Source organism: Pinus tabuliformis, chromosome 3_2 (genome assembly GCF_031772625.1).
Source record: "Pinus tabuliformis cultivar Carrire ecotype Pingquan chromosome 3_2, CPIR1, whole genome shotgun sequence".
NCBI classification, from domain to species: Eukaryota; Viridiplantae; Streptophyta; class Pinopsida; order Pinales; family Pinaceae; genus Pinus; species Pinus tabuliformis.
Window position 1 is genome coordinate 289,847,675 of NC_142302.1, and position 27,535 is coordinate 289,875,209.

General features: G+C 36.5%; 1 protein-coding gene across 1 annotated transcript in view; it reads right to left on the minus strand.

Annotated features, from left to right (window-relative positions):
* LOC149180744 (immune-associated nucleotide-binding protein 1-like) overlaps nucleotides 1-27,535 on the minus strand; it is a 226,444-nt gene that overhangs the window by 75,494 nt on the left and 123,415 nt on the right. Inside the window, exon 2 of the mRNA XM_089416262.1 lies at nucleotides 27,064-27,338. Within this exon, the coding sequence (XP_089272388.1) occupies nucleotides 27,064-27,338 (275 nt within the window). The remainder of the gene's footprint in view (nucleotides 1-27,063; nucleotides 27,339-27,535) is intronic.

Sequence of the window (27,535 nt, forward strand, 5' to 3'; positions counted from 1 at the left end):
AAGGTGACTCCTTCACCTATCATTATGCTACATTTCGTCATCATGTTGCACCTCACTGTGCTGCACCATTCTACACCCATCATCACTATGTTGCATCTCATCACGCTTCATTAATCATGACTTTACCCATCACCGTACTGCATTATGTGCCATTGCTGCACCATGTTGCCACCCTAACCTATCTGTTGGTTGCACCTTTCTTACATGCTATCCCTTGCTTGCTTGTTGTCCCTAGCATGCTTGTTGTCCTTAGCATGTTTGTTGTTGCATTCTAGTTGTCCCTTGCATGCTAGCTGTAACATTGCATGTTTGGTGTATTTGCTGCTAAGTACCATACAACTATCCCAATGTTAGTTAGTTATCCCTTGCATGTTGCTCTCCATTAGAGACAGATGCTCCGACTGTTCTGGCAGTTCTGAATTTTCCGGATTTTCCAACAGTTATGGCAATTCCGGCTTTTCCGGCAATTCCGGCTTTTCCAGCTTTTCCAAAAATTCTAGCTTTTCTGGATTTTCCAGAAATTCCAACTTTTCTATCTTTTCAGATAGTTCTGAATTTTTTGACTCTTCCGGAAGTTTCGGCTCTTCTGGAAGTTCCGTCTTTTCTAGCAGTTCCGGCTTTTTTGGCTTTTCCAGCTTCTACGGTTCTTCCGGAAATTCCAGATTTTTTGGTAGTTCTGGCTTTTTCAGGAGTTCCATCTTTTCTGGATTTTCGGCAATTACGGCTTTTTGGCTTTTTTGCTTTTCCAGCTTTTATGGCTCTTCCGACAATGCTGGCTTTTCCAGCAGTTCTAGTAGTTTCACCTTTTCTGGCAATTCCAACTTTTCTGACTTTTTCGGCTTTTCCGATAGTTTCGGCTTTTCCCACTTTTCGGCAATTCTAGATTTTCGAGCTTTTCTGGCTTTTCTGACAGTTTCGGCTTTTCTGGCTCTTCCGACAATTCCGGCTCTTCCAATAGTTCTGGCTTTTTCGATGGTTCCAGTTTTCTGCCCTCTAGATCAGGGCAACGTTATCCCTTAGGATCTCTCCTCCTACTAAAACCCAAAGACAAGTAGAGAGAGGAAGAGATTTCAAGTGTGTGATGATGAAGTGTCCAAATGAGGAGAATGTTCCTTGTATTTATATGCAAAACGTTGAGGTTGAATAGACATGATTGTTGGGCTTCTGAGCCTACATAAGTTGCTGGCCGACTTTGACCATTTTTCCATAATCAAAATGAATTCATATCTCCATAAATACTTATCGAAATCGGATGATCTTTAGATCAGTCCTACACCTCTCGATGAGAGGAATCTAGGAAAAATATCAATAGTCACAAATAAGGTGATCCACATGGAGTTTGGCCCTAGTTGCCAATTTTAACACTTTGGGACTTTTGTCATGAGTTAGAGTAGTTTTTGTTCAGAGTTGGAGATATTTGGTCATTTTGAAAAGCCATGAATACTGATATGTGAAATCTAAGTAACCTAGTGGGTTGGTCATTTTGAGAAGCCATGAATACTCATATATGGAGCCTAAAGCTTATGTCAGCTAGTGGATGCTTTCAAAAAAAAATTCCAGTTTAGAACTTTTGAGCTTCTACCTTTGTAAATGGAGGTATTGTTGTAGTAAGTGGTACTCCTTGTTTTTCATTGCACTGCGTGAAGCCTAGTTCTTCATTGCCTAGGAAATTTAATGTTATTCCATATGGAGTTGCTACTATTGCACAATTTATTAAGGTTCAGGTTAGGTCAGATATCTAGATTATGGATAGTTAGTTGAGGTTTGGATTATGGGTATTCCATTGAAGTCTCCCTTGCAATATGTTTTAATTTCTTCTATTCATATATAATTGATAACTTGATTGCTTAATATCTCTCTTATGGTCATGATAGGTGGATATTTGAGCCTATTTCAACTATTTCCCACAATTCTTTTTAAAATGAGGCTTCTTCAAATCTTGGTGTCCCTATGAAATGTTCTTTGTCAAAAACTTTTCATAGGTTTAATGTTTGTCTTTCTCTTAGGTATTGAGAAGATGAAAAAAAACTATTTTTCTAAGAGACCAATAAGATTTAGAGGTAATCATGATTGTCACAAATTCCAGAAAATGGTTATTTTTCTTTTTGCTACTGTAAGCTTGATAGATCCTTTTTGGATATCATTCCAGTGTGCTATATATAAAGGCATAATTCAAACTCTTAATTTTATATTCGGTTGTCTCCTTACCATAGATGTGATTTTGGTGTGATTCTTTGATACAAAATGAATTTCAGTGAAAAATGGTCTTTTGTAAGATGTAAATAGACTTAAGTAGAGAATGAAATCTTTCAAAATTATTAACAGGCTCTAGATTTCAAAAAACTAAAAAGAAATCTTGGAATTTTAAATTCATACATCTATTCTCATATATATAATCTCTCAGCTTTCCCTCCTATGTAATCAGATAGAGGTCTGATACTCTTTGAATTTTTATTTCATTTGCAGCCAGAGAACTGCATAGCTAGTTCCCAAGTGTCTTTCAATACATGGAAGCAACTCTTGCATCACCATTTCTAAATTTCATGAATGTTTTAATGAACATGGACTTCAAAACAAATAACTCTTATTGTCTTCAGGTTCCAATTGGTATCACTACACATTTTATTACAGTGTCTTTAGATTCTAGCTCAGATCACTACTCCACCACTATTATCATCACTTTCATCATGTGCTTTTGAAGTTACCCTTTTTTGAAGCCTTAAGTTTGTCTAGCCTCGCCATTATTAGGCAACATATTTTTAATGTCCTCATTCCTTCTATCTTTCCTAGCCCAATTCAATTTTATTCGTTGGCGAACTATATTGTTCTGTTTCCCACAAGTTACAACTCATTTTGAAAATCTACACTTTGCCCAGTCCAATGCTAGAGTTGTCTCTCTCCTTGGAAAACTCTACTCAGTAATATCCTTGGTTGGGGCTATCCCTCTCCTTTGAAAAATGTACCCAACAATCTCCTTGACTCAATCTATCCTCAGGGCAGATTCTTTTTTATCTAATACCACTTCAAAGTGATGGGAGAACAATCCACAACAAAGGAACAATAAAACAATGCTTAATGTAGCCACAACAAAGAAATCACCAATTAATGGAGAATACATCCCATAAATATAAAATAATAGTTATCAATGTTTTTCAACTTTATAAATACAGAGAATGCTATGTTCCAACTACAATCTACTTCCTAGTGAAATACTAGAAGGAATACAATCCTTTAAAATTTAAAGGCAATATCAATAAGTTTATATGAAAGGAACAATAGTATCTTGCTTACTAAGATGTTGAGGAGATTGTGACAGGTGGGTTCCCCTCCTTTTAATGAGCATGGACTTCCATATAAAACTTTGGACCTTGTCACTCTAGGCAATCCCAAAGTTATGGTTCCTCTGTGTAGAGGTTCCATTTACAAATATATTTTAACTTCAAATTGGATGCAAAAAGAGACAAATTGAATGTCAAGGCAAGTGCACTTCAAATTGGTCACAACTGTGGATGAATGCCAAGGAAAACTAAATCTTATGGACATGGTGCCACCAAAATTGCCAAAGAAACCACGTTAACATTTTTACGTTTCAACTTCAACCTTTGTAAGTTCTTCATTGCCTTGGAAATTTAGTGTTTTGACATATAGAGTTGCTACTATTGCAAAACTTAATAAGGTTCAAGTTAGGTCTAGATAATGATATCTCGATTATGGATAATAAGTTGAGGTTTTGATTATGGATATTCCATTGAAGTCTTCCTTTAAATCTATTATAATTGTTGTTATTCATATATAATTGATGAGTTTCTTTCTTAATCTATCTCTTATGGATAGGATTAGTGGATCTTTGAGGCTATTTCAACTATTGCCCACCGTTCTTTTAAATATGAAGCTTCTTCCAACAAATGCTTCAATGCCACTTCACGAATCTAGGTGCTTATCTTGATGTGCATCTATCTATTGGGAATAAAAATTTCCATTAGACAAAAACCTGCAAGTGTTAGTCAACTATCGCATCGCTAAAGATAAGGATCTACAATAGGTGGTTAGTCCAAGTCACGAAACACATGGGGAGTGTTGGTTTATCCAATGTCCAACAATCTCCCACTCTAATACCACTTGTTGGGGATCATGATTGGTTAGACCAAAACCCATTGGTGTTATTCAACGATCGAATCGCGAGAGATAAGGATCCACAAGAGGTGGTTAGTCCATGTCGTGAAACACATGGGGAGTGTTGCTTTATTGAATGTCCAACACTATCTGATTCTCTCCTAATTGCATTTCACTTTATTAGATAATTTTGTTATGTGTACATTGTGTTTTCAAAATAGAAGTTGTATATATGTTGCTCTATAATAGCTAAAGGTTTTTGAAGCTATGGGAAACAATATCAAGAACATGTTATGTGTAAGTAGAATTAGGGATCTTAGTTAAATAGGGAGGTTTCAAGAATTACCTCATTGGCATGACAAAAGTACCAGGTTCCCATTTTGTTTTTTTATTGTAGTTGTTGCATTGTTGAGATAACAAAAATCTCCATCCTTAAGCAATTATTAGTAGGACCAGGGTTTGTTCTTTTGGTCAAAGATCCATCGAAGGGAATACCATTTTTGGTTAGAACAGAAAATCCCAATTGGTGAATGTTTTAGGTTGAAAATATAGATTTTTGATTACAACTGGTAAACAAGGACAGAAGAAAGAATTCCTAGCACTAGAGGGTGTTTCTTCTTAAGGCTCAAAGTGTTACAAGTTGTCTTCCCTCGCTTATTAGTGGACTATGGAGCCTTCTAGTTGAAAAAAACCTATTTTTGGAAAAGGGTTGGTGATGGAATCTGAACAATCCAAAAAAAAATTGTTTAGGTTTCCTAAGTCATTTCTTTTTGTGGTTTCTCTCATAGCACTTGTGTTTCAAGCATTTTCAAGCATTTTCTTACCTAAATAGGTGATATTTCTCCACACCATGTTTTTACATGCCAACTTTATTCGGGAATGAAGATTTTCTGCAATTAATATATCTCTACTAGGATTCATTCAGATCCATTTACATTTATGCCCCAGTTCAAGCTATGGCAAACATTTCCATCATTTTCTTTTTTATCAGTTTGTACAAGAAGATAAAGCCAAAGTCAAAAGATGAATCTTTTGAATTGAAGTATGTTGGGGAGGAAGGTTCTACCTATCCTAGAGTCATGGTACAAATTCCCATGTTGGTATGAAACTCACTACTATTTTCATTTTCATTGAATTTTTTTAGAACCTATATTCTCAATATTGTGATTTCTACGTTAAAATTTTGCTTCCCTAGGATTTGCACTTGTGTTTGAAGCATTTCCCTACCATAATAGTTGACATTTCTCCCTGTGAACCGTTCCCTATAAGAAATTTTTCTAAGAGATCAATATGCTTAAAGGTAATCAAGTTTGTCACAAACTCGAGAAAATGGTTATTTGTCTCTTTACTACCATACGCTTGATAGATATTTTTTTGGATAACAGTCCATTGTGCTATATATAAATGCATAAATCGAACTCTTATTTTTAAATCAGGTTGTCTCATTGTTGTAGGTGTACTTTTGGTGCCCTTCTTTAATATAAGATGAATTTCAGTGAAAAATGGTCACATCAAGTTGCTTATATTGGTGTGTAGCTATCACATTCTCTGCTAATTACATTTCACTTAATTAGATAATTGTGTTATGTGTAGAACATGTTTCCAAAATGAAATTTATATATATGGTTACTACATAATAGATGCAAGCTTTCGAAGCTATGGGAAAGAATACCAAGAAAGGGTTATGTGTAAGTAGAACTATGGATCTTAGTTAAAGAAGGTGGTTTCAAGAACTACCTCATTGATATGACAAGAGTACCACGTTCCCATTTTTTGGTTATTTATTGTAATTGTTGCATTGTCGACATAGTAAAAATCTCTATCCCTAAGCAATTATTAACACGAAACAAGTTTTGTCTTTTGGTAAAATATCCATAGAAGGGAATACCATTTTTGGTGAGAATGGAAAATCCAAATTGGTGAATGTTGTAGGTTTCACACCTAGATTTTTCATTAAAACTAATAGACAAGGACAAGGGAAAGATTGCCTAGCAATTGAGGGTGTTTCTTCTGAAGGTTCACAACGTTGCAAGGTGTCTTGCCTCAGTTGTTAGAGGACTATGGAGTCTTCTCGTTGACAAAAATCCTTGTTTTTAGAAACAGGTTAGCAATGGAATCTGAAAATTTAAAAAAAAATTGTTTTGATTTCCTAACTCATTTGTTTTTATAGTTTCACTAGTAGCACTTCTGTTTCAAGCATCCCTATTTTTACATGCCAACTTTATTTGGGATTGAATATTTCCTGCAATTAATATATCTCTACTAGGAATCATTCAAATATTTCTTCCCAGTTCAATCCATGGAAAACATTTGCATGATTTTCCTTTTTATCAATCTCTACAAGAAGATAAAGCCAAAGCCAAATGATGAATTTTAATCAAGTCGGTATGAAACTCATTACTTTTTCCATTTTCATTGAATATTATGGAACCAATATTCTCAATATTATGATTTATGTGTTAAAATTTTCTTCCCTTAGGTTTGGACTTGTGTTTGAAGCATTTTCCTCCCACAATAGTTGACAATTCTCCCTGTGGACTGTTCCTTGTTAGAAACTTTTGATAGGTTTAATATTCATCTTGGTCTCAGGTATTGAGAAGATGAAATCCAACTCTTTTCTAAGAGATCAATAGTCTTTAAAGGTAATCACGATTGTCACAAAATCCAGAAAATAGTTTTTTTATTTCTTTCTACTATAAGGTTGATTTATGATGGGACCAGCCCTCGTCCTTTGTCCAAAAACAATATTTGATTAAATAAAATTATTAATGAAATGATTTTTTGGTTTTCGATGGTGTTTGGATACTTTTGTTGTGGTTAATGTCATGATACAGTTCGGCTATGAGGGAGACACCTGTCTTGACCTCAGATTCCGTCCTCCTACCTTACGCTGTGCTTGAAACCCTAACTCCTCACTTGTTCTGTCATTTCGACTTTCATTCCATTTTGCACTGCGGGGTCTGCTCTATAGTTTTCACTTGTGGGGTTCATTGGTTTGTTACAGTGGCACTCTACTTGGTTTCTTCAGCCACGGATTTGCTCAGTGGCAGAGCTCTGCTAGTGTTTGGTCACTGTCAATGGCTTGTTGTTTTATTTGTTGGTCTGCCTGAGGGTTCTGGGCTTGTCTCTTGGTGTTTTACAACTCTGCTCAGAGGTTTTCTATGGCACGGTGAAGGGTTTCTTCCCCTTGAATGTATCTGGCAACACTGTTATTGTAATTTTGTTTGATCACTGGTTCGGTGGTTTCGTTGTTTAATTCGTCATTGGTCACTGTTCATCTAGGTTGCGGCCACGAGGTGACCCAGCACTCGTCCTCGATGCGTGGACAACTTAGGTTTGTTTTCCTTCATTGATTCAGTGTTTTCTATGCTTTTACTGTCGGTTCTGACAGTTGATGCTCCTTGTGAGCAGGGTTCCTCATCAGTTCGCAGCCTATTGAGGCCTCTCATCTTGCAATTCGTCGACCCTTTCTCTGGTAAGTGATAAACCCTTACCCTGTCTTCTTCGTTCGGCTGAGATTTTCCTTCTTCATGCTATTAATTCTCTGTATGCGGTGGTTGCAGGTGAATGGCAAGCAAGAAACTGTGGCTTCGACTCCTCTTGCAACTCGCTAGATCGGCTAGGGTCTTTCCATGCTTCTCGTGCTTGTCATCTGTTGATACTACTGAGTCTTGGTCTCGGGTTTGGCCCCTCTGTCAGTTACTTAGTTCATATTTTGGTTTTGTAGAATATAGGCAGGTCACTTAGTTTACTTGTAACTTGGGGTTTTTTAAGTCAATGTATTTTCATGGTTTTGAACCCAGGTTTCTCTATCTATTTGTAATAAGAATTGGTCTCAATTTAGACTGTAAACGAATTTTCAAAGACTTCTGTAATTTATCTTTCAACCTATATTCGCAATGAAAAGAATGGTATGTTAATTCATGTGGTACCTGGTCATTGATGTTGTCTTCGTGTTGGTAATCTGGTGATGCTTATTATGAAACCCTCTGCTTGTTTACTTTGTTGTACGCTTGATACTCTTCAGAATTGTAGGTAGTTGTTTATGAGGCTTGTTGGCTCTCCGATGGTTATTCTCTTCATGTGACTGCAACAACACTTCCATGCTCTCAGTCTTGTTGTCTCTAATAGTTTTGATGTCTGCTAAAAGATTTTAATTTGCCAATACTTGTTTCTGTTTGGAAATGCACTCAATACATCTTGGAATAGAAAAGAATTTATCTAGTTGTAAATTGGATTCAGATGATTTCGAAAGGTGCTTGTATGTTTTCTTTTACTCTTCTACTATGATGGAAATCCACCTTTACAATGTTTTGTTCTTCTCTTTTGTATGATTTGTTGAACAGTTTTTACAACTGTCAACAATTACAGGTAGTTACCATGAGTAACTATTAATTTCCTATTTTCCTAAATTCTAAAATTAATTAAAAATAACAGAGTTTTTGTTTTCCTTTTTTCTTTAAAAAAAACATCTTAACAGAAAACTAAAATAGAACTTGTTGTCGTGTCCCAAACATGTGAACCTGTTCACTTGTGAGACAAACACTCCCTCTTGTTCACCCCTGGTTAGATGCTCCTGCATCAGGCTCCCGGGGTAACAAAAAGTCATGCCTCCGATCCATGAGCTCCTCGATGGAATACCCTGCATGTTGTATCTGCCTCGCATCAAGCCATGAATTGTCCTCTATAGGCGGTTCTTCCACTTGACGAGGTATTGTAGGTACTCCTTCCGTGTCCGCCTGGCCACTTGTGTGTCGAGGATTCCCTCAATTTCGAATGGCTGAGCTAAAGGCATTTGTCTCATCCATGAACTACTCTCCTCCTGGGTGTCCCGCTTTGGCTGTGTCGAACTGTCCTCTTCCAAATTGGCAGTGTATGGGAATAAATCTGCCACATTAAAAATGGGCAATATTCCTATACCTGGAGGCAATTGCAGTTCATAGGCATTTGCACAAAATCTTACAAGGTCCAATTTTTTTGAATTTCAGCTTATTATATTCACCCCTAGGAAACCGTTCCTTGCACAAATGTGCTAGGATCTGATCCCCCACATTAAATTGTACCTCACGTCATTTTGAATCAGCTTTCTGTTTGTACCTCTGACTGTTGTCCTATAATTTCATCTTCACCTACTCATGTAGGTCGTTAATTGCTCTTGCAAAGCCTTCCCCATCAGCACTTCTTTTTTCTAGCTGTCCCCAATCCCGCAATTCATGCACTCCTTGGGGATGCATTTCGTACACAATCTGAAAACGACTGCTTCCTGTGCTTCGATTTGGTGAATCATTGTAAGCGAATTCTGCTTGAGCAAGTACACCATCCCACATACATGAATTTTCTCCCACTAGACTCCTTAAAAGGTTTCCTAAACTTCTGTTCACCACCTCCATTTGTCCATCCGTCTGTGGGTGATAAGCAGAGCTGAAGTTCAACTATGTGTCTAGCTTCTTCCACAAGGTGTGCCAGAAATGTCATGTGAATTTCACATCCCTATCAGAGACAATGGACTTAGGCAAGCCATGCAACCTAACAATCTCAGTGAAAAACAAGTGTGTTACGTGCGTGGCATCACTGGTTTTCCTGCAAGGAATGAAATGTGTCATTTTTGAGAATCGGTCCACTAACACCATCATAGAGTCATGACCATGCTGTGTTCTTGGCAAACCCAAGACAAAGTCCAAGCTGACTGAGTCCCACGATCTACCTAGAATAGGCAGTGGTGTGTAGAGTCCCGTATTTTGATTGTGTCCTTTTTCCAATTGACACACTTTACACCTGGTTACAAATCGCTGCACATCCCTTCACATCCTTGTCCAATAATAAAAGTAACTGAGCTGATCTAAGGTCTTATCAATGCCGAAATGTCTAGCAAGACCTCCACTGTGTTTCTCCTGTACGATTTTCTCCCTCATCGAACAGTCGGGAATACACAGTTGTCCTCCCTTAAACAACATCTTCCCCTGTAGGTTATAGTCCAACCATGGACTATTATTCCTCATCAAACGGTTTTGGCAGGCTTCGTAAGCCTCCTTAAAATCCGCATCCATCTGATACAAGTCTTTCAGGTGTTCAAAACCCAGCACTTGTATCGTGCTCTCCTACAAGAGAAAAACACTCCTGCTCAACGCATCTGCTACCTTGTTGGCCTGTCCACTAATATGTTTCAACACAAACGTGTAACTCTACAAGTATTCAACCCACTTTGCATGCTTGTGGTTCAGCTTGTGGTTCAGCTTGTGCTGCTACACAATACACTGTAAGGCAGAATTATCAGAAAAAAAAAACAAACTCATTACCCAGCAAATAGTGTCTCCAATGCTTCAATGCTTGGACAACATCATAAAGCTCCTTGTCGTAATACAAGTACCTCTGCCTGCTTTCATTCAAATTTTCACTAAAATAAGCAACAGGTTTGTCTTCCTCGCTAAGTACGGCCCCAATGGCTGTACCACTGGCATCACAATGAACTTGAAAAAGTTTGTTGAAGTTAGGTAGCCTCAAAATTGGCCTCTCAGTGATCTTCTTTTTCAATATCTGGAAGCTCTTTTCCACAGCTTCAATCCACTAAAAAGGTTGACTTGCCTTCTTGATTGTATCCAACATAGGTGCGCAGATTCCACTAAAGTCCCTTATAAACTTACGATAAAAACTTGCCAACCCATGAAAACTTCGAACTTCGAATAGACTCTTAGGGGATGGCCAGCTAAGTATAGTTGCAACTTTTTCTGGGTCCATTTTCAGCTCATTCTCTGCAATCACAAAACCCAAATAAACCAACTCCTTCTAAAAGAAAGTTGATTATCAGCAACTTGTTTCGCTGCAATTTCTCCAGAATATATCGAACGTGTCGAAAATGCTCCTTCCTGGTTTTGCTGAAATTCAGTATATCGTCAAGATACATAATCACAAATTTCCCAATGAACTCCTTCAACATTTCGTTCATCGGGTGCATAAAAGTACTAGGTGCATTACTTAACCCAAATGGCATCACTAGCCATTCATACAACCCTTCATTAGTCTTGAAAGTTGTTTTCCATTCATCCCCTTCCCGAATTCTAATCTAGTGGTATCCACTCTTAAAATCTATCTTTGAAAAATATGTTGCCCCGCTCAGACAGTCCATCATATCGTCCATTCGTGGCAATGGAAACTTGTACCTGATCATAATATTGTTTATTGCTCGCGAATCTGTTCACATCTGCCATTCACCTCCTTTCTTCAGAGCAAGCATTGTCGGAACTACACATGGGCTCAAGCTCTCTTGTATCAGTCCCTTATCTAGCAACTCTTATACCTATTTCTTAATCTCCTCATTGTCTTTGGGGCTCATCCGGTAAGCAGCTTTATTCGCTAAACTAGCTCCAAGGATGAAATCTATGTGATGACTGATACTTCGCTTTGGAGGCAATTTATTTGGTAGATCATCCACCACAATGTCGCTAAATTCCTGCAACATTTCCGGGATTTTTGCAAGTAAATCAGAAATTTTTGTGTGCAACAACACTATTCTTGGTCTCCTCACAATAGCATATTTCACTTTGTCATCTTCAATCTGCTTTAAAAATTGTTTTCCACCCACCAATAGCACTTTTGTTCCACTAGTTTCTATTGTTTCCTCTTCCTTGATGGGCACTAGCGTATGCTTAATCCCATCCTTAACAAACTTGTAACAGTTTGTCTTCCCATCATGAACAACTTTCCGGTCATACTGCCATGGTCTACCTAGTAGAATATGACACACATCCAGCTATTGCTACTAACCTCCTTGTTCTTAGTCTTTGGATAAATCATGTACATGTCTTATCACAATGCTATTTCCCAATATGGTTTGGTTTACACTCTTTTACTTTAGACTTAATTTATCCATGAGCCAAACCATTTTGAATGCAATAAGAGATTTTCCTGAAATTTGCATTTGCTTGAAATTTTATTATTTAATCATGCTTCCTATTACAATTTTCATCGTGCATGGAGGGAGGGATGTTTTGTAGTGATTGTTTTGCAATGAATAGTGGACAAATTATCTATCTTTTTATGAATGTCAAATTATATGTGAGTTGAAGTGGAAATATTTCTTGAATACATTGTTGTGAGTGGAAGTGGAATTATTTCCTCAATGTATATTTTTCATCGACTTGATAAAAGTATCACAAATTTTCTTTCAGAAACTATTTTATAAATTTATTCTACTTTAATTTTGTTTCTTCTTGTCATCACAGTAAATTTATTGTCTATAGTCCATGCCCCACTGTTTGAATCGGAAGTTGGAGCACTTTCCATGAGGAGACCTCATTTCTAATCTTATGGCCACCACTTGTTGTGAAATTTGAACACTGTAATTAATAGACTAGTATCTAATAGTCTGCCCACTAATCTCTTTGGTCATATTAAACACTTGGCTAGTTTCAAATAGAAAACTTTATCTCTTCCCCTTTCTTACATAGGATTCAGCGTTGTCATTCATTACTTCATCATAAGCTTAGCTAATCCAATTCCTTATTTTCGATTTCTCCTTCAAAACTTCTTGCCTTCTACATAAGGAGGTTGTCATAATCTAGACTTAAACTGTACCCAACTGTGATATCTATCTTCTATTATATTGACAACAATCAAATTTCTTTTGTTCAATGATTTTTTTATCCAACAATGATATTTGTAATGCTTCATCTTTCTGGTTGGATCGCACTCAACATGGTTTTTTAGACATTTTCATACCTGAATTAACTTTTTGAAAACATTTTCATGTCTTCCTTAATGTAGGACTTGTAGTGTCATCATGTAACATTTTAATCCATTTCTTAAAAGAAATTGATTCCATGATAGGCATTTTTTTCCCTTCACCTGATTTCTTAATCATGGAAAATTTTACTTTGGCACAATCAAATTGCACAAAAAAAAATGCAATCTCTTCATTACTGTTGTTCCGGTCACTTTCACGCGTCTTCTTCCCCCCGTGTTTTTATATCTTACACTCCTTTCCCTTTCTTTTTCCCTCCCTTCGTTGCTTACACAGTAAACATTATAGCCTTCTCCTTCATTTTACCATGCATATTAACTTTGTCCTTATACACTTACAAGTGAATTTTACCTCTAGCTCCTCTCTTCAAACATCAAAGCCACTTCACAACAGAGACAACCTTAACTAATAATGCACTTTCATTGTTGTTTGCACCAAACAACAACCAGTCCTCTAGGTTGTCACCCTCAAACATATATGCCTCGCTAGGTCTGCAACCCCCTGTTTCCACCTATATATTTTTGACGGGATGCACAAACATGAGTTCTTGCTACTTTCCTCCCACAATGCACTTGTGCAAGCTGGAACCTTGCAACTCGGCTCCATTGTGCTCAGAAAAGGCTCATGCACATTCATTCATCGGTCTTTATGAGTTTGAAACCCCCCCTGCTCCTCTCCCTCTCCTTTCATGTTTTTTTCACTTTCAATTGATATATTGATGTTTGTTTTCCCCTCTTAACTCACATTTTTCTTTCTTCCTATTTTCATGTCACTACGTGTCCTCAAACTTGAAATCCTCTAACCTGCAACAACTTTTTTCGGTGAGCCAACCCCCCTCGTTCTGTCCATCGAAAAAACACTAAATGCGAGCTTGTCCTCCTCTACTACATAAATCTTATAGTCGAACCCCCTTGTAGACACCCAAACTCCAAACATTCCAGCCAATTCCCCTACAATTGCAAACCTGTTACCTTTCAAGGCCCTCACCCTATCACACAAATTTTGGTCCATCCAACGCAGGGTGCTCACAAAAAACCCTTGCGTAAATACAACACATGGCACGACTTTGGGAAATCACTCAACTTTGACCTTATTGACCATGATGGTGATGTGAACCACATGTTTGCCTTCAATGACTTGGAAACCTCCCTTCATTCTCTCGTTCAAATCGACGAGATATACACCGTTTCAAATGGCACCATAAAGGTTCCAAACCCTACCTACAATATTTTTAACCAACCTTTTGAAATCCTTCTCTTCTCCACATCGAATGTGTCTCCCTCCATACATGATGATACATCAAACTTTCATCATTCAAGTCAATTGTTGATGTTATTGGTGTTGTCAACTCAACTTCCCCTACCTCCATCATATGCAGATGTGATGGCTTCAAGAATCCAAAAAAAACTATATTTCTTCATGACACATGTGGTTGCAACATCGATGTTACCCTCTGCGGCACACACTGCTATGCCGAGAGCCACAAATTGTCCAACCTCTATATGGTGTGAACCACTACAGTCCTTGCAATCAAGGGGGATTGTGTCATCGAGTTTAATGGTCAAAGTGTTGGCCTTCCCCACCACCTACCTCACTATCAATCTAGATATTGATGAAACATGCCAACTCGTACAATGGTTCCAGGAAATAGCCATCAACTCATCCTCACCCTTACTTAGTTGGAGGTATACAGGCACACCCAACAGACCCATCAAAACAAAAACAATAGCTGAACAAACTGCAATGGATTGCACCAAAAAAAATCTGTTGGTTTCACTTCGTACTACAACTACGTCTATCAACATGGAATATTTCTACTTTCTTGTATGTTCCCTTAATGTTTACGAGGTGAAATGTAGGAAAAAAGCTTCCCGCCAAAACGACAACACCTACTATTGTACAAAATGTGAGGGCTCCTTTTGAGAATGTGACTACTGTTATGTGATCCAACTTGAATTGCATGACTACACTCACCACCTACACAATGTTGTTGCTTTTGATGATGCCACAACAGAACTTTTGGGAATGTCTACAAAGGACCTTTGCCTCCTGTCAAGTGAGTCGGAAACTATGAGGGAAATATCCAACAAAGTGAAAGATCAGAAATTTACTCTTAACATTGGCCTTAAAAATTGACACTTTCAATGATATTGAGCACCTCCTTCCAACCCTCATGTGCTCTGAGGAGCTCCCATTTGCCTCCACGTCCACTCTTGTTTTGTGCAACATTCAACAGACTACTTCCCCTTCGAGGACGGTTTCCCACCAACTATAAACATGACATTTCCCCCTCTTTTGTTTTGCTCCATGTTCCTTTTTTACACACCCTTTCACTATACACCCATGTGCTCCAAATCCCCCCCCCCATTCTCCATTTATGGCCAACTTCAACCTTGCAAATGTGTTCCCCCCTATGCCACTCCCCTTCACTATTTTCAACTCCTTTCCCCCCTTGCAGTCGCATCATTTCCTCCATCCCTCGCACACACCTGCATACCTTGTTAAAACCCTTATGTCCAAACTTCTATATATACTCTTAGTTTTGCACCTCCCCTACAACATTACTTGCTAATCTTATATTTCTTGCTCATAAGTATATTGCTACTTCATCACGTTTACTTGTTCCTCACAACTGTATGGGTGCTCGCTCACTTGCACTGCTCCTCATGAATATATCGATGTTCACTTATTACTTGTAACTACATGGGCACTCGCTCATTTTCATTTTCTACCCTTGGTAATCTCTTCATCTAAACTACAAAAAATACCAAACAAACATGCCTTCAATACACAAATTAAAATGTAACTTTTCAATATGGATAACATATACTACTATTGATTAAAACTATGGTGGCATCCAAAACTTATCTTCCTTTAATCCAAACCAACTATGCATCACGATATCCATTGATTCCATTCTAATAAAATTACCAATCATTTGAACATCCCACTATTCACTATTGGAAGGAACCAACATAACAAAAACAAACACAAAAAAATAGTTCTCTCAAATTTGTATTTCGCCTTAGTTTCATACTCACCACCTCTTGTCATGTAATGGTAACTCCTTAAACAAAAATTAACGCACCCATTGAATGCTACTATGCATTGCCCACATAATCACAAGAAAAAACTTTGGATTTATACACAAAAACACAATAAAATGATCCCCTCCTAAAAGCCACCCATTTCTTTCCACGTTCCTACATAGCTTGCACAAAATTTTGGCTACCTTCCTTTTCATTCATCAAAAAACCTAAAAAAAAGCAAACAACATCCAAATAACAAAAAAATACATCCTCTCTCAAATTAGCACATGACATGTATTGTTCCTCACTTTGTTCATCGTGCATATTGCTTAATTGCTTGCAAATATACATGTTTGTAGTCACATGTCCATTAAACTTTATCATTTTTTTCTATATATTTTTCAAATTCCACAAAAAATATAATACCTCTACTTGTATCACAACAACACATTATTTTCTCCATAAACTACTTTCCCTTTTACATGCATGATATACTTGCCTTTGCTTCAAATTCAACTTCTACTACTAACTTTGAAAACACTCTTCTTTCTTGATTAGCTATGCCATCCACTCTGGTGTCGTATGTACGACAACCACATCAACAATGACACTACGCACTTTACAGGGACAAAATCAATAAGAGTCATCGGGTTCTCTACAACGCTCATCGATCTATTCTACCACCTTGCATCACCACATCTCAAAATTCCATACCTTCCCCCCTTCCTCTCCCTCCCCTTCCATCCTCCCCTTCTCCTCTGCTCCCATTTCCATTTCCTGATACCGACCCACATGTTCGTGCCCTTGAAGTTCCTTCGCTTCCCGCTTTCCCTGTTCAAAAAGTCCCCATGTTGCTTGCTTTTCAAATCCCAAAAAATTCCACAACAACCATCTCCAACAAGCACATCACTGATTTCATGCACGAATTGATACCCTCACCCCCATGAAAATATTCTACTTGTAATGAATCTTACCCTTCCATGAAAACAAAAAAATGAAACGGCTTTGTTACCTACTTCCGTTGTGCCTCCGAACAAACTGTTCATCGTTTCTCATCTTCAAACAGCATGGACCTAGGCAAACTACCCACAGTCCTCTCCTACGTTATTTAGTTTGAAGAGATACTAATTACTCATGTCAACCCAGTTCTTCAAGTTACCCATGCACGTGGGGGACAATACAAAAATTCTGGCCATACTATTAGCTTCCCTCACAATATCACTAACATTGTCACCTCCCTTCCCTATGTTCTCTTAGAAATAGATATCCTTGTTGTCAACAAAAGAACCTCTCGCCACACATCTTCTAAGTTCTTTGTCAATAGATCTCACATCATGGCAACATTGGAATTCAAACTAGCAAATGATCCATACTACATTGACGTTCAGATTGACCCAACTGGGCTTTCTACCTTACTTGTTTTCACTACATATGTCACCACCCTTCTGCACCATGTCACCACTAACTCTCATTCTCCCTACCAACCCTTAGCTGAAACCCCCACTCCTCAACACCACCATACATGCCCTTCTGACCTTCATCCATCCTCCTTTGTTTCAACTCTTCCAAATTCCCATACTGAGATTGATGAAATACTTGCCTACATAGAATCTTCCAATTCCACACCCACCCATTCACTTCAATGGCCCATTATTGGTCTTTATCCAATTAATGAATACAACACTAAGGGCCTCTCTATGACCTTCCCCACCCTCTTCCCCACTGGGTCTACCATGATTAACCAACCAAGAATTGTAAAAGTTGATATGAAATATTACACTTTGCATCTAATGCGCTACCATGATAACCGTTTTGGTCAACACCCTAGGTTTTTCTATTACTTGTACAACCTTATAATGCACCATCGAAGAAAGGAAATTGCATCTCTCTTCATTAAAAGAGACCTGGCAAATAATTTACCAACCACCTTTGTAGACCTTCGTCATCACCTTCAACAACTTCACCACTCAACCATTCCAAACCAAATTATCCATTTTGGCTCTTCCCTCCGAGGGAGCCAAGCTTTTTGGACCAAGGCAAGAGGGGAACTTAGTGACATGATCGTTCCACAAGGTAGCCCTACCTTCTTCTTCACATTAAGTGTAGCTAATACAAAATGGCATGACTTGCATATGGCCACACCTTCTAAACCTCCATCCAATGTGCATGAACAATCTTGATGGAGAATCTAAAACATTGTTGGAAACCCACATCGTGCATCTCTATACGTCCAATGCAGATTCACAATCTTATTAGAAGAGGTCCTACTAAAAGGGTTCCTTGTAAAGGATTTTTGGTACAGGTTTGAAACTACCCTTGTTTTTCTTCTATCCTTTATGTACAATTTCTTTCATGAAAACCTCTTACTTGTTTTCTTTTCCTTCCCCATAGGTATGAATGGAAACATAGAGGATCTGCACATCTACATGGCTTCCTATGGTTAGCAAGTTCACCAACAATGGATCACCTCAACTGGATTTACGAAGAGAGTGTTTTTGTTGCTATTTTTTTTTTTGGATTCATACATTACTGCTTGGGATCCTCGGCCCCTCCATCAAAGACATTCTGGAATCCATCGAGCATCGATTCATGATCCCTGCCTCCTTGCAACACCTGAAATTCTCTCTTCCAATGAACAACAAGACTACAAGGAGCTTGTTAACTATGTCGAAAGGCACACAAACTTCCATTTCTCTACCTTCCTTCACAAAATGAACAATTCCACATCATGTCGCTATGGAGTCCCTTGGGAATTGTGTGGTTCCTTTTCGATGGACATCAATACTTTTGGTCATAAAACATATTATCCTACTAGAAATGATGACAAGCTTAATGTCCACAACCCTCACATGCGTGTGATTTGGAGAGCCAACATTCACTTACAGACTATAATTTCTCTCCATGTCATTTTGAACTACATAACGAAATATGCAACAAAAGCTAGTCTAAATCACAAAGCTACCACCAAATGCTTGCCCACCTTGCCATGAGTTCTCCCCTCAACACCCCGACTCTCACTATCATTTGCAAACTCTTCATCATACTCATTGCTAACAGGGACATTTGTGCACAAGAAACATGCCACATGCTCCAAAAATTCCCACTAAAAAAATGCAGCCACTCTTTTGTCTCCCTTAATGTAAAGAGAAAATTTTGCATGGCCATCTTTCAACAACACCCTTCATCACTTCATACATGCAAAGACCTCCCTCACTTGAATCATTGTCTCTTATTGAAGTTGTGCATTCTTGGTCATTTTCATTTTCCTCCTGTTGCAAGACATCACAGTGGAAACACGTCTCCCCTTCCATGGTCATACGTGTCATTCCTCACTATATCTCTATTCCATCTAGAGATTCAGAATTATATGTCCACTTTTGTTGGAGTGAACTTGTCTTATCCTTCCCTTTCCATAAATTGTGAGATGATATTGGCACAAATGACGAGGCAATTGTCACACATTAGGAAGAGGTCAAACACACATACCATGCATGGCATGTGCATCATGCACTTGCTGACCTACCCATCCCCACCTCTCCCAACTACTCTCTTATTGAAACAGACCCCCAATGCACCATGGACATGGATGAATGGCAATTCCTTTCCCAATTCCACCCAAATAACAATATTCTCTCTCATGAGCTAGAACTGCTTAGCCACTGTGACTTCCATCCAAACCATAATTGGGCTCATTCCACTATCCCTTCAAACTTACAAGAGACAACCATTTTTATCATAGAATTCAAACGCTCTTCCACACAACTATGCCAAATCCCCTCTCCAACTACACATTCCCTTTCCTCCTTGTCACCAAGCTAACACATGGTTTTCAATATCATTTTTTCCACTTTACTCGCAATGCCTCCGAACCACCGCTAAACATGCTTATACAAGGCACTACTGGAACCCACAAATATTTCATGATTGAATGCCTCAAAAATGCTTTCCTTTCTCCCTCTCGCAATAGAGCTAGCCCTTTACTCTTACTTGCTACAAGCAATGTTCCACCATTCCACATAAATGCACTTACAATACACTCTGGCCTTCACATCCCTTTATCCTCTATGCAACCTCTTGAAGGTCAATCCCTACTAAACCTTCAAGGACAACTTCAACACGTGAAGTACATTCTCAATGATGATAAGAGCTTCAATGGCCCTAAAATGCTTGCTCAAATTGATGACCGTTTGCGAGAAGCATTCCCATCCAATAATTGTTGTAGGTGACCTTGATGAGTTTCCTCGTGTCAAAGATACACCAATGTATGTGGGCACATCTTGTGGCAATCCTCTTTAGCGGAGTTTTGATACAATTGTAACACTTTCAACAATTTTTCGCCAATAAGGCACATGGGCTACTCAGATTTCATTTTGACAACTCCTTTTCAATATTCGCAATGCAACCCCCCCACTAGATGATTGGCAACTTATCATGGCACGCACAAAATCCAAACTTCCACCCTATGAGCAACAAACCTTCAAAAATGATGTGCACCTTTATGCAACTAATGCATCGGTAGCTCTCCACAATAAAGCCATGCTAAAAAAAATGAACATGTCAAGTGTGCATTGCTCTACCCAACAAATGAAACAAATGCCATCTGCCACACAAGAGGATGAATAACTTTCCACAAAAGTACTTCTACAAGTCATCCTAACACTCAATTTGTGGGTTGAAGTAGGCCTTGTTAATGGGTCACTTGGCAAAGTTGTTGCTATCTCCTATGCATCTCCTTGTTAGCCCCGAGAACTCCGAGCATTTGTTGTTGTTGATTTCATTCACTACAAAGGTCCACCATTAGACATTTCACATCCAAATTATGTGCCAATCCCCCAATAACAAGGGGTTATTTAACACAAATGCCCCTTCCCATGGAATGGGCCCGAACAATCCACAAATCACAAGGTATGACCCTCAATCCACATTGTTGACATCGATCACCAAGGCCTAACATTCACAACCATATCTAGAGTTTGTTGATTTCATTCACTACAAAGGTCCACCATTAGACATTTCGCATCCAAATTATGTGCCAATTCCCTAGTAACAAGGGGCTATCCCATACAAATACCCCTTAGCATGGAATGGGCCCTAACAATCCACAAATCACAAGGAATGACCTTTGAGAAAGCCACAATCTACATTGCTGACATCCATCAGCAAGGCCTAACATTCACAACCATATCTACACCCATATCTAGAATTAGATCATTGAACGACCTTAAAATCTCTCTTGCTTTTTCTTTCTCACGCTACTTAATTATGCAAGACAATCCTTTTCTCATGCTACTCACTTATGCAAGACAATCCTTAAGTGATATGTAGAAAAAGAGAAGAAATGTACCTTTCCTCTAAATCTCTGCAGCCACCTCCTTTAAGACATTCTATGCAATGTAGCTTAACTTAGGGATGCATTTTCAGATCTCTTTTAAAAAAAACAAAACTCACATTCAAGTTTATTTTTTCCCTTCTCTATTGCTATTGTGTTGTGGTTGTTGCATGCTAATGCTATATATATTTTATGTTTTCAATTATTTATTTATATATGTTTACTTATAACCTTATCTCCTTCTTGAACAGGAAAATGGATATACAAGCTCCTTCCCACCTCTTACAATTTTGCCAAGAAATACATGAACAAGAGGCTACTCTTTTGGATATACAGTAGTGGTTCCCACTCTAGCCAAATTTGTCGCTTTACCCTCTCCAGCCTACTCTCCAACTACTTCCAAGGATTAAGACTTTAATGTATGTCTTCGAAGGATTAAGAATTTAATGCATGTCCTCATCCATAAACACTAAAGGGATGTAAACAGGTGTCTCCTCTCAGAGTATCTAGAAGGTGTCTCAACTCTGAATCTCAAATAGTGTTGGAGATGCCACACACTAGCTTATATTTATGTCCTTTGTTTTCTTCAAATGGGGGACACACAACTCCTTGTTGTCCAAATACAAACATTTCCTATCCCCCATCACTAGGATGTTTTTGCTTTCATGGATACCACAAATTTGTTTATTTGCAGCACTTTTCTTACTTGTCACTGTCTTATAAACACACCTCTTTTTGCTTACATTCCCATTGGTTTCTTTTCACTATTTCCTTTTTTCCCCTTGCTTTCCTCCCTTTTTTATCTTCTCAGGCTTCCAAACTTTACAAACAAATAAATGCTATACACAACATGCAAACTATCTTTTAGCATTTCAACCATACATAATAAGACAGTGCACACTACAATACATCTAACAAAACTGCTAAATACACTTCCAAAACAGACTCCTACAATGCTACCACAAATAGCAAACAATACATATTTACTTATCTATTTGGAAGCTAAATAACATTAATTTCCTTTTTCTTTTACTGTTTTAGTTCAAAAAATGGGTGCCTTTCAATAACAATTATAATTGTTCTTGTAATACAAGTTGCATGAACATATCAAAATGAACCCTTTCCCACTCTAAAGGATTCTACCTATTGCCACTTCCATCAAAAGCACAAACAACATCAATCACAAAAAAGGCAGAAACAATCATATACTCTAACTTATAGAAATACCCAACTAATTAGATAAACAATTACAACTTCCACATTGAACCTGTCTCCTCTACAAAAAAAAAAAATGAGTGGGAACAACCAACCACTAGTGCTACTTAACACATTGATACAATATGTGCTTATGCACTTGTAAACCAAGTAAATATGACACTCATTGAAAAAAAATGGCAATTTTTATTATTTATAAAGGATAACTTTACCAAACATTTTCCAAACTACATTGCCAATTGCAAAATTAATCTAATTATCATCCTTGAAAAAATATTCTTCACACCCATGGAAATTAGATCTATATTATTACATTTATACCAAATATTTTCCAAAACAATTCAAATTTTCAACTTTAAAACACTTTCATATAAAAACAAAATAATGATTTGCATCTCTTAGAAGGGTGATGTTCATGGAAAATCAATATAAATGACACTTTTCAACATTAACTACATTCTTTTTATTCCCTATATCACTATAGTGGCTATGTATTTCAGTTGTATTTCCTTCGAGCTTAACTACTTAAAGTACAAAAAAATATACAAACCCATTAAATATGTTTTCTTAACCAATTTTTTCCACATTGAGGGCTCCTAGTATCCAGAAAAAATATACACACCCATTATATTTTGAAACATGTTTTCTTAAACATTGTCTTACACATTACCCGCTCCTCTTAAAGAGGTTCCTTTGCACCTCTTTTGAAATATGTTTTCTTAAACTTGTCTTCCACATTACCCACTCTTGTTATATACCCACTCCTCTTATAGATGTTCCTTTTTTCCACATTACCCACTCTTGTTATAGACCCACTCCTCTTATAAATGTTCCTTTGCACCTCTTTTGAAACATGTTTCCCACTCTTGTTATAGACCCACTCCTCTTATAAATGTTCCTTTGCACCTCTTTTGAAACATGTTTCCCACTCTTGTTATAGACCCACTCCTCTTAGAAATGTTCCTTTGCTCCTCTTTTGAAATATGTTTTCTTAAACTTGTCTTCCATATTACCCACTCTTCTTATAAACGTTCTTTTGCACCTCTGGGTGCCATTGCTAATTTAATTTTAGTGATAGTTTGTTCCGTATATAATTCCAATGTTGAAAGAATTATGTTTTCAGCCATGTCGTGATCTATTGTATAAATGTATTGTTCATTATTGTCTTCCAATTAGATATCTGGTTTTTTACATCTTCTTAACCCTAGGTCCTAGCGTTTGGCACTATTAATGGCAGAAGTTTTTAATGTCTCCAAAAGTTTGCACCTGCACCTTAGCCCACAATGATGTTACATGTTTGTGGTCTTTTCTTGAATTAAAATTGCTATTACCAGTAGATTATGTGGCTCGTAACTACGGGGTTTTGTTGTCATATATATCACTATTTTAATTATTCTCTGTATACAATTACTTTAAGTACACCTTAAATGCTACTTTCTTGTTGCACTTCTTACTTGTTGTATTGATTATTTCAGTGTTTATCGATTCATTGAAAGTTGGGTCATTCTACCCATTTCTTATTAGTTATTTTTATTACCAATATTCAGTGGTTAAGCAGGACGTGGTCTATTTCCGGGATCTTTCATTCACCCTTCCCAATGCATAGGCTTATATATATTATAGAAAACAAGGATTGTTTCAAGTAATCGGCTTGTGTCCATTAAATTTGGAACTAACCTGTTCAATACTAACCACATATGATTATCGAGAATTATTTAACATATAATCTTCATTCTATAGCACAGCAACAGTTCACATCTTCCATATCAAACCTATCCCTAACAATTCTATCAAATCACAGAATTCCTTTCACGTAAGTTATACTATTCCAGTACGACCAATCATTACTCTAACTCATAACAGAAACTTTGCAGAGATATCTATATCACTGAAATTTACAGGGAAAAGTTTATTTGTCGAAATCAACCAATCAAATACTTATATGCTAAGGTTTAGACTAAGAGGAGATTTACAGAAGACTGAGATCATTTCTCCCATCCAACAAGAATGGTATCCACTACCATTTAGGAGATTTACAGAGGACTGAGATCATTTCTCCCATCCAACAAGAATGGTATCACTACCATTTCTCCCCCTCTGCCAGTTTCCATTTTCATAATTGTAGTTGAGAGGGACCTCACAATGTCTGTGGTAAGGCTTTTTGGACCAAAAGGGATATCATAGACTACCATTTCTCCCCCTCTGCCAGTTTCCATTTTCATAATTGTAGTTGAGAGGGACCTCACAATGTCTATAGTAAGGCTTCTTGGACCAAAAGGGATATCATAGACTCCAAGTGTGATTTAGGGATTCCAGTGGCCAACCAGCCCTAAATACCTTATCTGGTAGTGTCTTTCCTCCTTTCCTTGACAACATTTTGTTTGAGGAATCAAATTCTTTTTCCAGTCTCCCTTCTCAAATGCCTCAGTTTTTCCTCATACCCTATGTGATTCTTTTCCCAACTGAGATGATTTATCTCTAAGTATGGGAGTGCCTGTGGCCATGAATTGAAACTTTCACTTAATGTGTTTTCCCCTTAATTTCTTTGGGTGCCATATCCAACTTATTAATAAGATTTAAAATAAACTTTAAACATTTAAATTTATGGCTAGGCCTTACAATCAACCCATAATATGCCAAGTAATTGTAATAAAAAGTAAATAAAAAAATATTCTCCTTCCCGATATGAATGACTCTGACCGATATTAAGGACTCTGGGCTCGGCCCTGGATGGCCACGCCATACTTCATCAACCAATATCCTTTCTGTAAGGCTACAAACTAGTGAGAGGTATTAAATATACTACCCCTCCTTTTTCCAGTGTCTCTTATATATATATATATATAAATAATTTTCTCTTTCTCTAATTCTTTTTATATTAGAATATTGTATATATAAATAATTTTCTCTTTCTCTAATTCTTTTTATATTAGAATATTGTTTCCTAATCTCATTTGTACTCTTTCTTAATTTTTAATTTATATTTATATATATAAAATATTGATCTTAATTTCCTTATTTTATTATTTTATTTTTTTATTATTTAATTTTATATTATTAGAATTCTTTAATTTCTTTGGAATGTTTTATTAATTAATTTGTTGTTAGAAGTCATATTAAAATGTTTTTTTATTCCATTGCAAATGTTAGTATTAATCTTGACTTTTGAGATTTTATTTCATTTCTATATTTTTTAACTTTATTTTTAGATGAGATTTTATAATGAATAACACTTGATGATGAATTACAATTGATGATTTTAGAAGAGTCTAACATAGATTATTAATGTGATTTTGCATATTAATCTGATTTTGTTAAAAAAAAGAAAATTGATAATAATATAATATGGAGCTATGTAATTAATTCAATTTTTAATATAAAATTAATATATAAAATTTAAAAAATATTAATAATAAATAAAAAAATTTAAAGTGATTCATAAATAAAATATTTTATAAATAAAATTAATTTAATTAAAGTTGAAATAGAAAAAAATAATGTTAACAATATAATATAATGTATGGATATGCCTCTAACATAGATAGATTATTAATGTAATTTTGCATATTAATAGGATTTTGCAAAAAAAAACAAAAAACCTATAACAACATAAATATGTAATTAATTTAATTTTTAATATAAAATTAATATGTAAAATTTGAAAGTATTAATAATAAATAAAAAAATTAAATGTGATTCATAAATAAAATATTTCAATAAATAAAATTATTTTCATTAGAATTAAAATAAAATAAAAAAATAATATAATGTTAACCCTATAATAATGTATAAATAATTATACCAATAAAAAGAGTTTACCTCTTAAAATGCTAAATACATGAGGCTGTAATTAAGGTTAAAGACATAGAGCAGCGTGGGTGGCTCAAGGCAACTAAAACCAGAGTTTAAGGAAATATGTTCAGTACAAGATTAACCCAGTTGAAAACCAACTAAGATCGGAATGGAAGGAAATCGATATTGGCTCTTTAAACTTGGGCGGTCAATTTGAGGTGCCAAAGAAAAATAAAGATTGTTTCACTCTAAACGTTTTTCTGTGCATTACTAATGTATAAGATGAAAGGCTGTATTGAAATGAAATCTTTCAGTTTTCTTGAAAATAATGGCTCTTATAAATAAAATTAATTTAATTGAAATAGAAAAAATAATATTAACAATCTAATGTATAAATAATTAGGAAAGAATCAGAGTTTAAAAAAAATGTTCAGTACAAGATTAATCAGTTGAAAACTAAGAAGAACGGAATGGAATGGAATGGAAGGAAAAATAAAGATTGTTTTCACTCCAAATGCTTTCCTGTGCATTACTAATGTATAAGATGAAAGGCTCTACTACAGGCGCAATATCGGAGCTATGTATCCATATACTCTAAGACTACGGTCTTATATGTAACATGATCCATATCTCAATATATATATGCCGATTTTTTCCTACTGAAAAAAAAAAAGATGAAAGGCTCTATTGAAATGAAATCTTTCAGTTTTCTTGAAGACAATGGTCGTGAAAGAAGTCATTTAATTGTTATTTGTGAACAATACGTACAAAAACTATTTGAAGAGTTGAATCCTTTTTTCATGAAGATTTTAGAAAAGAAAAGAAAATTTCTAGGTGAAAAAACGAACCCGAAGCGTAGGTGGGCTGTCACGCAAGTAGTCTTCCAATGACTGTTCGTTGGCTTCCAACTCATCACCACCGGTAAAGGTAACGACCATGTAATTGATAATTTTATCACCAAACAACGCCTGCAATGTCTCTAAAGTGCTGGCTTCTTCTGTAGAAAATCGATTTTTAAGGGACAGTACCAAAAGAACTCCATGGAGTCCCTCTTTTGCGAGCTCAACACATTTGACAATTTCTTTGCCCAGAAACTCTGGTGTGACATTAGGATCAAAGAGACCTGTAATGTAAAGCTTAATAACTTAGTTTATTATCAAGTTCACAATAATTTTTTACAACACATTCATAACATAACCAAACCAAACTGCAGACTACAAATTCAAACCGTGTACAAAAACTTAACTTATTAATATTAAAAGGAAAACCATGCTAAACAAAACATCCATAAACGGAACCATAATACCACACCTAAATGTA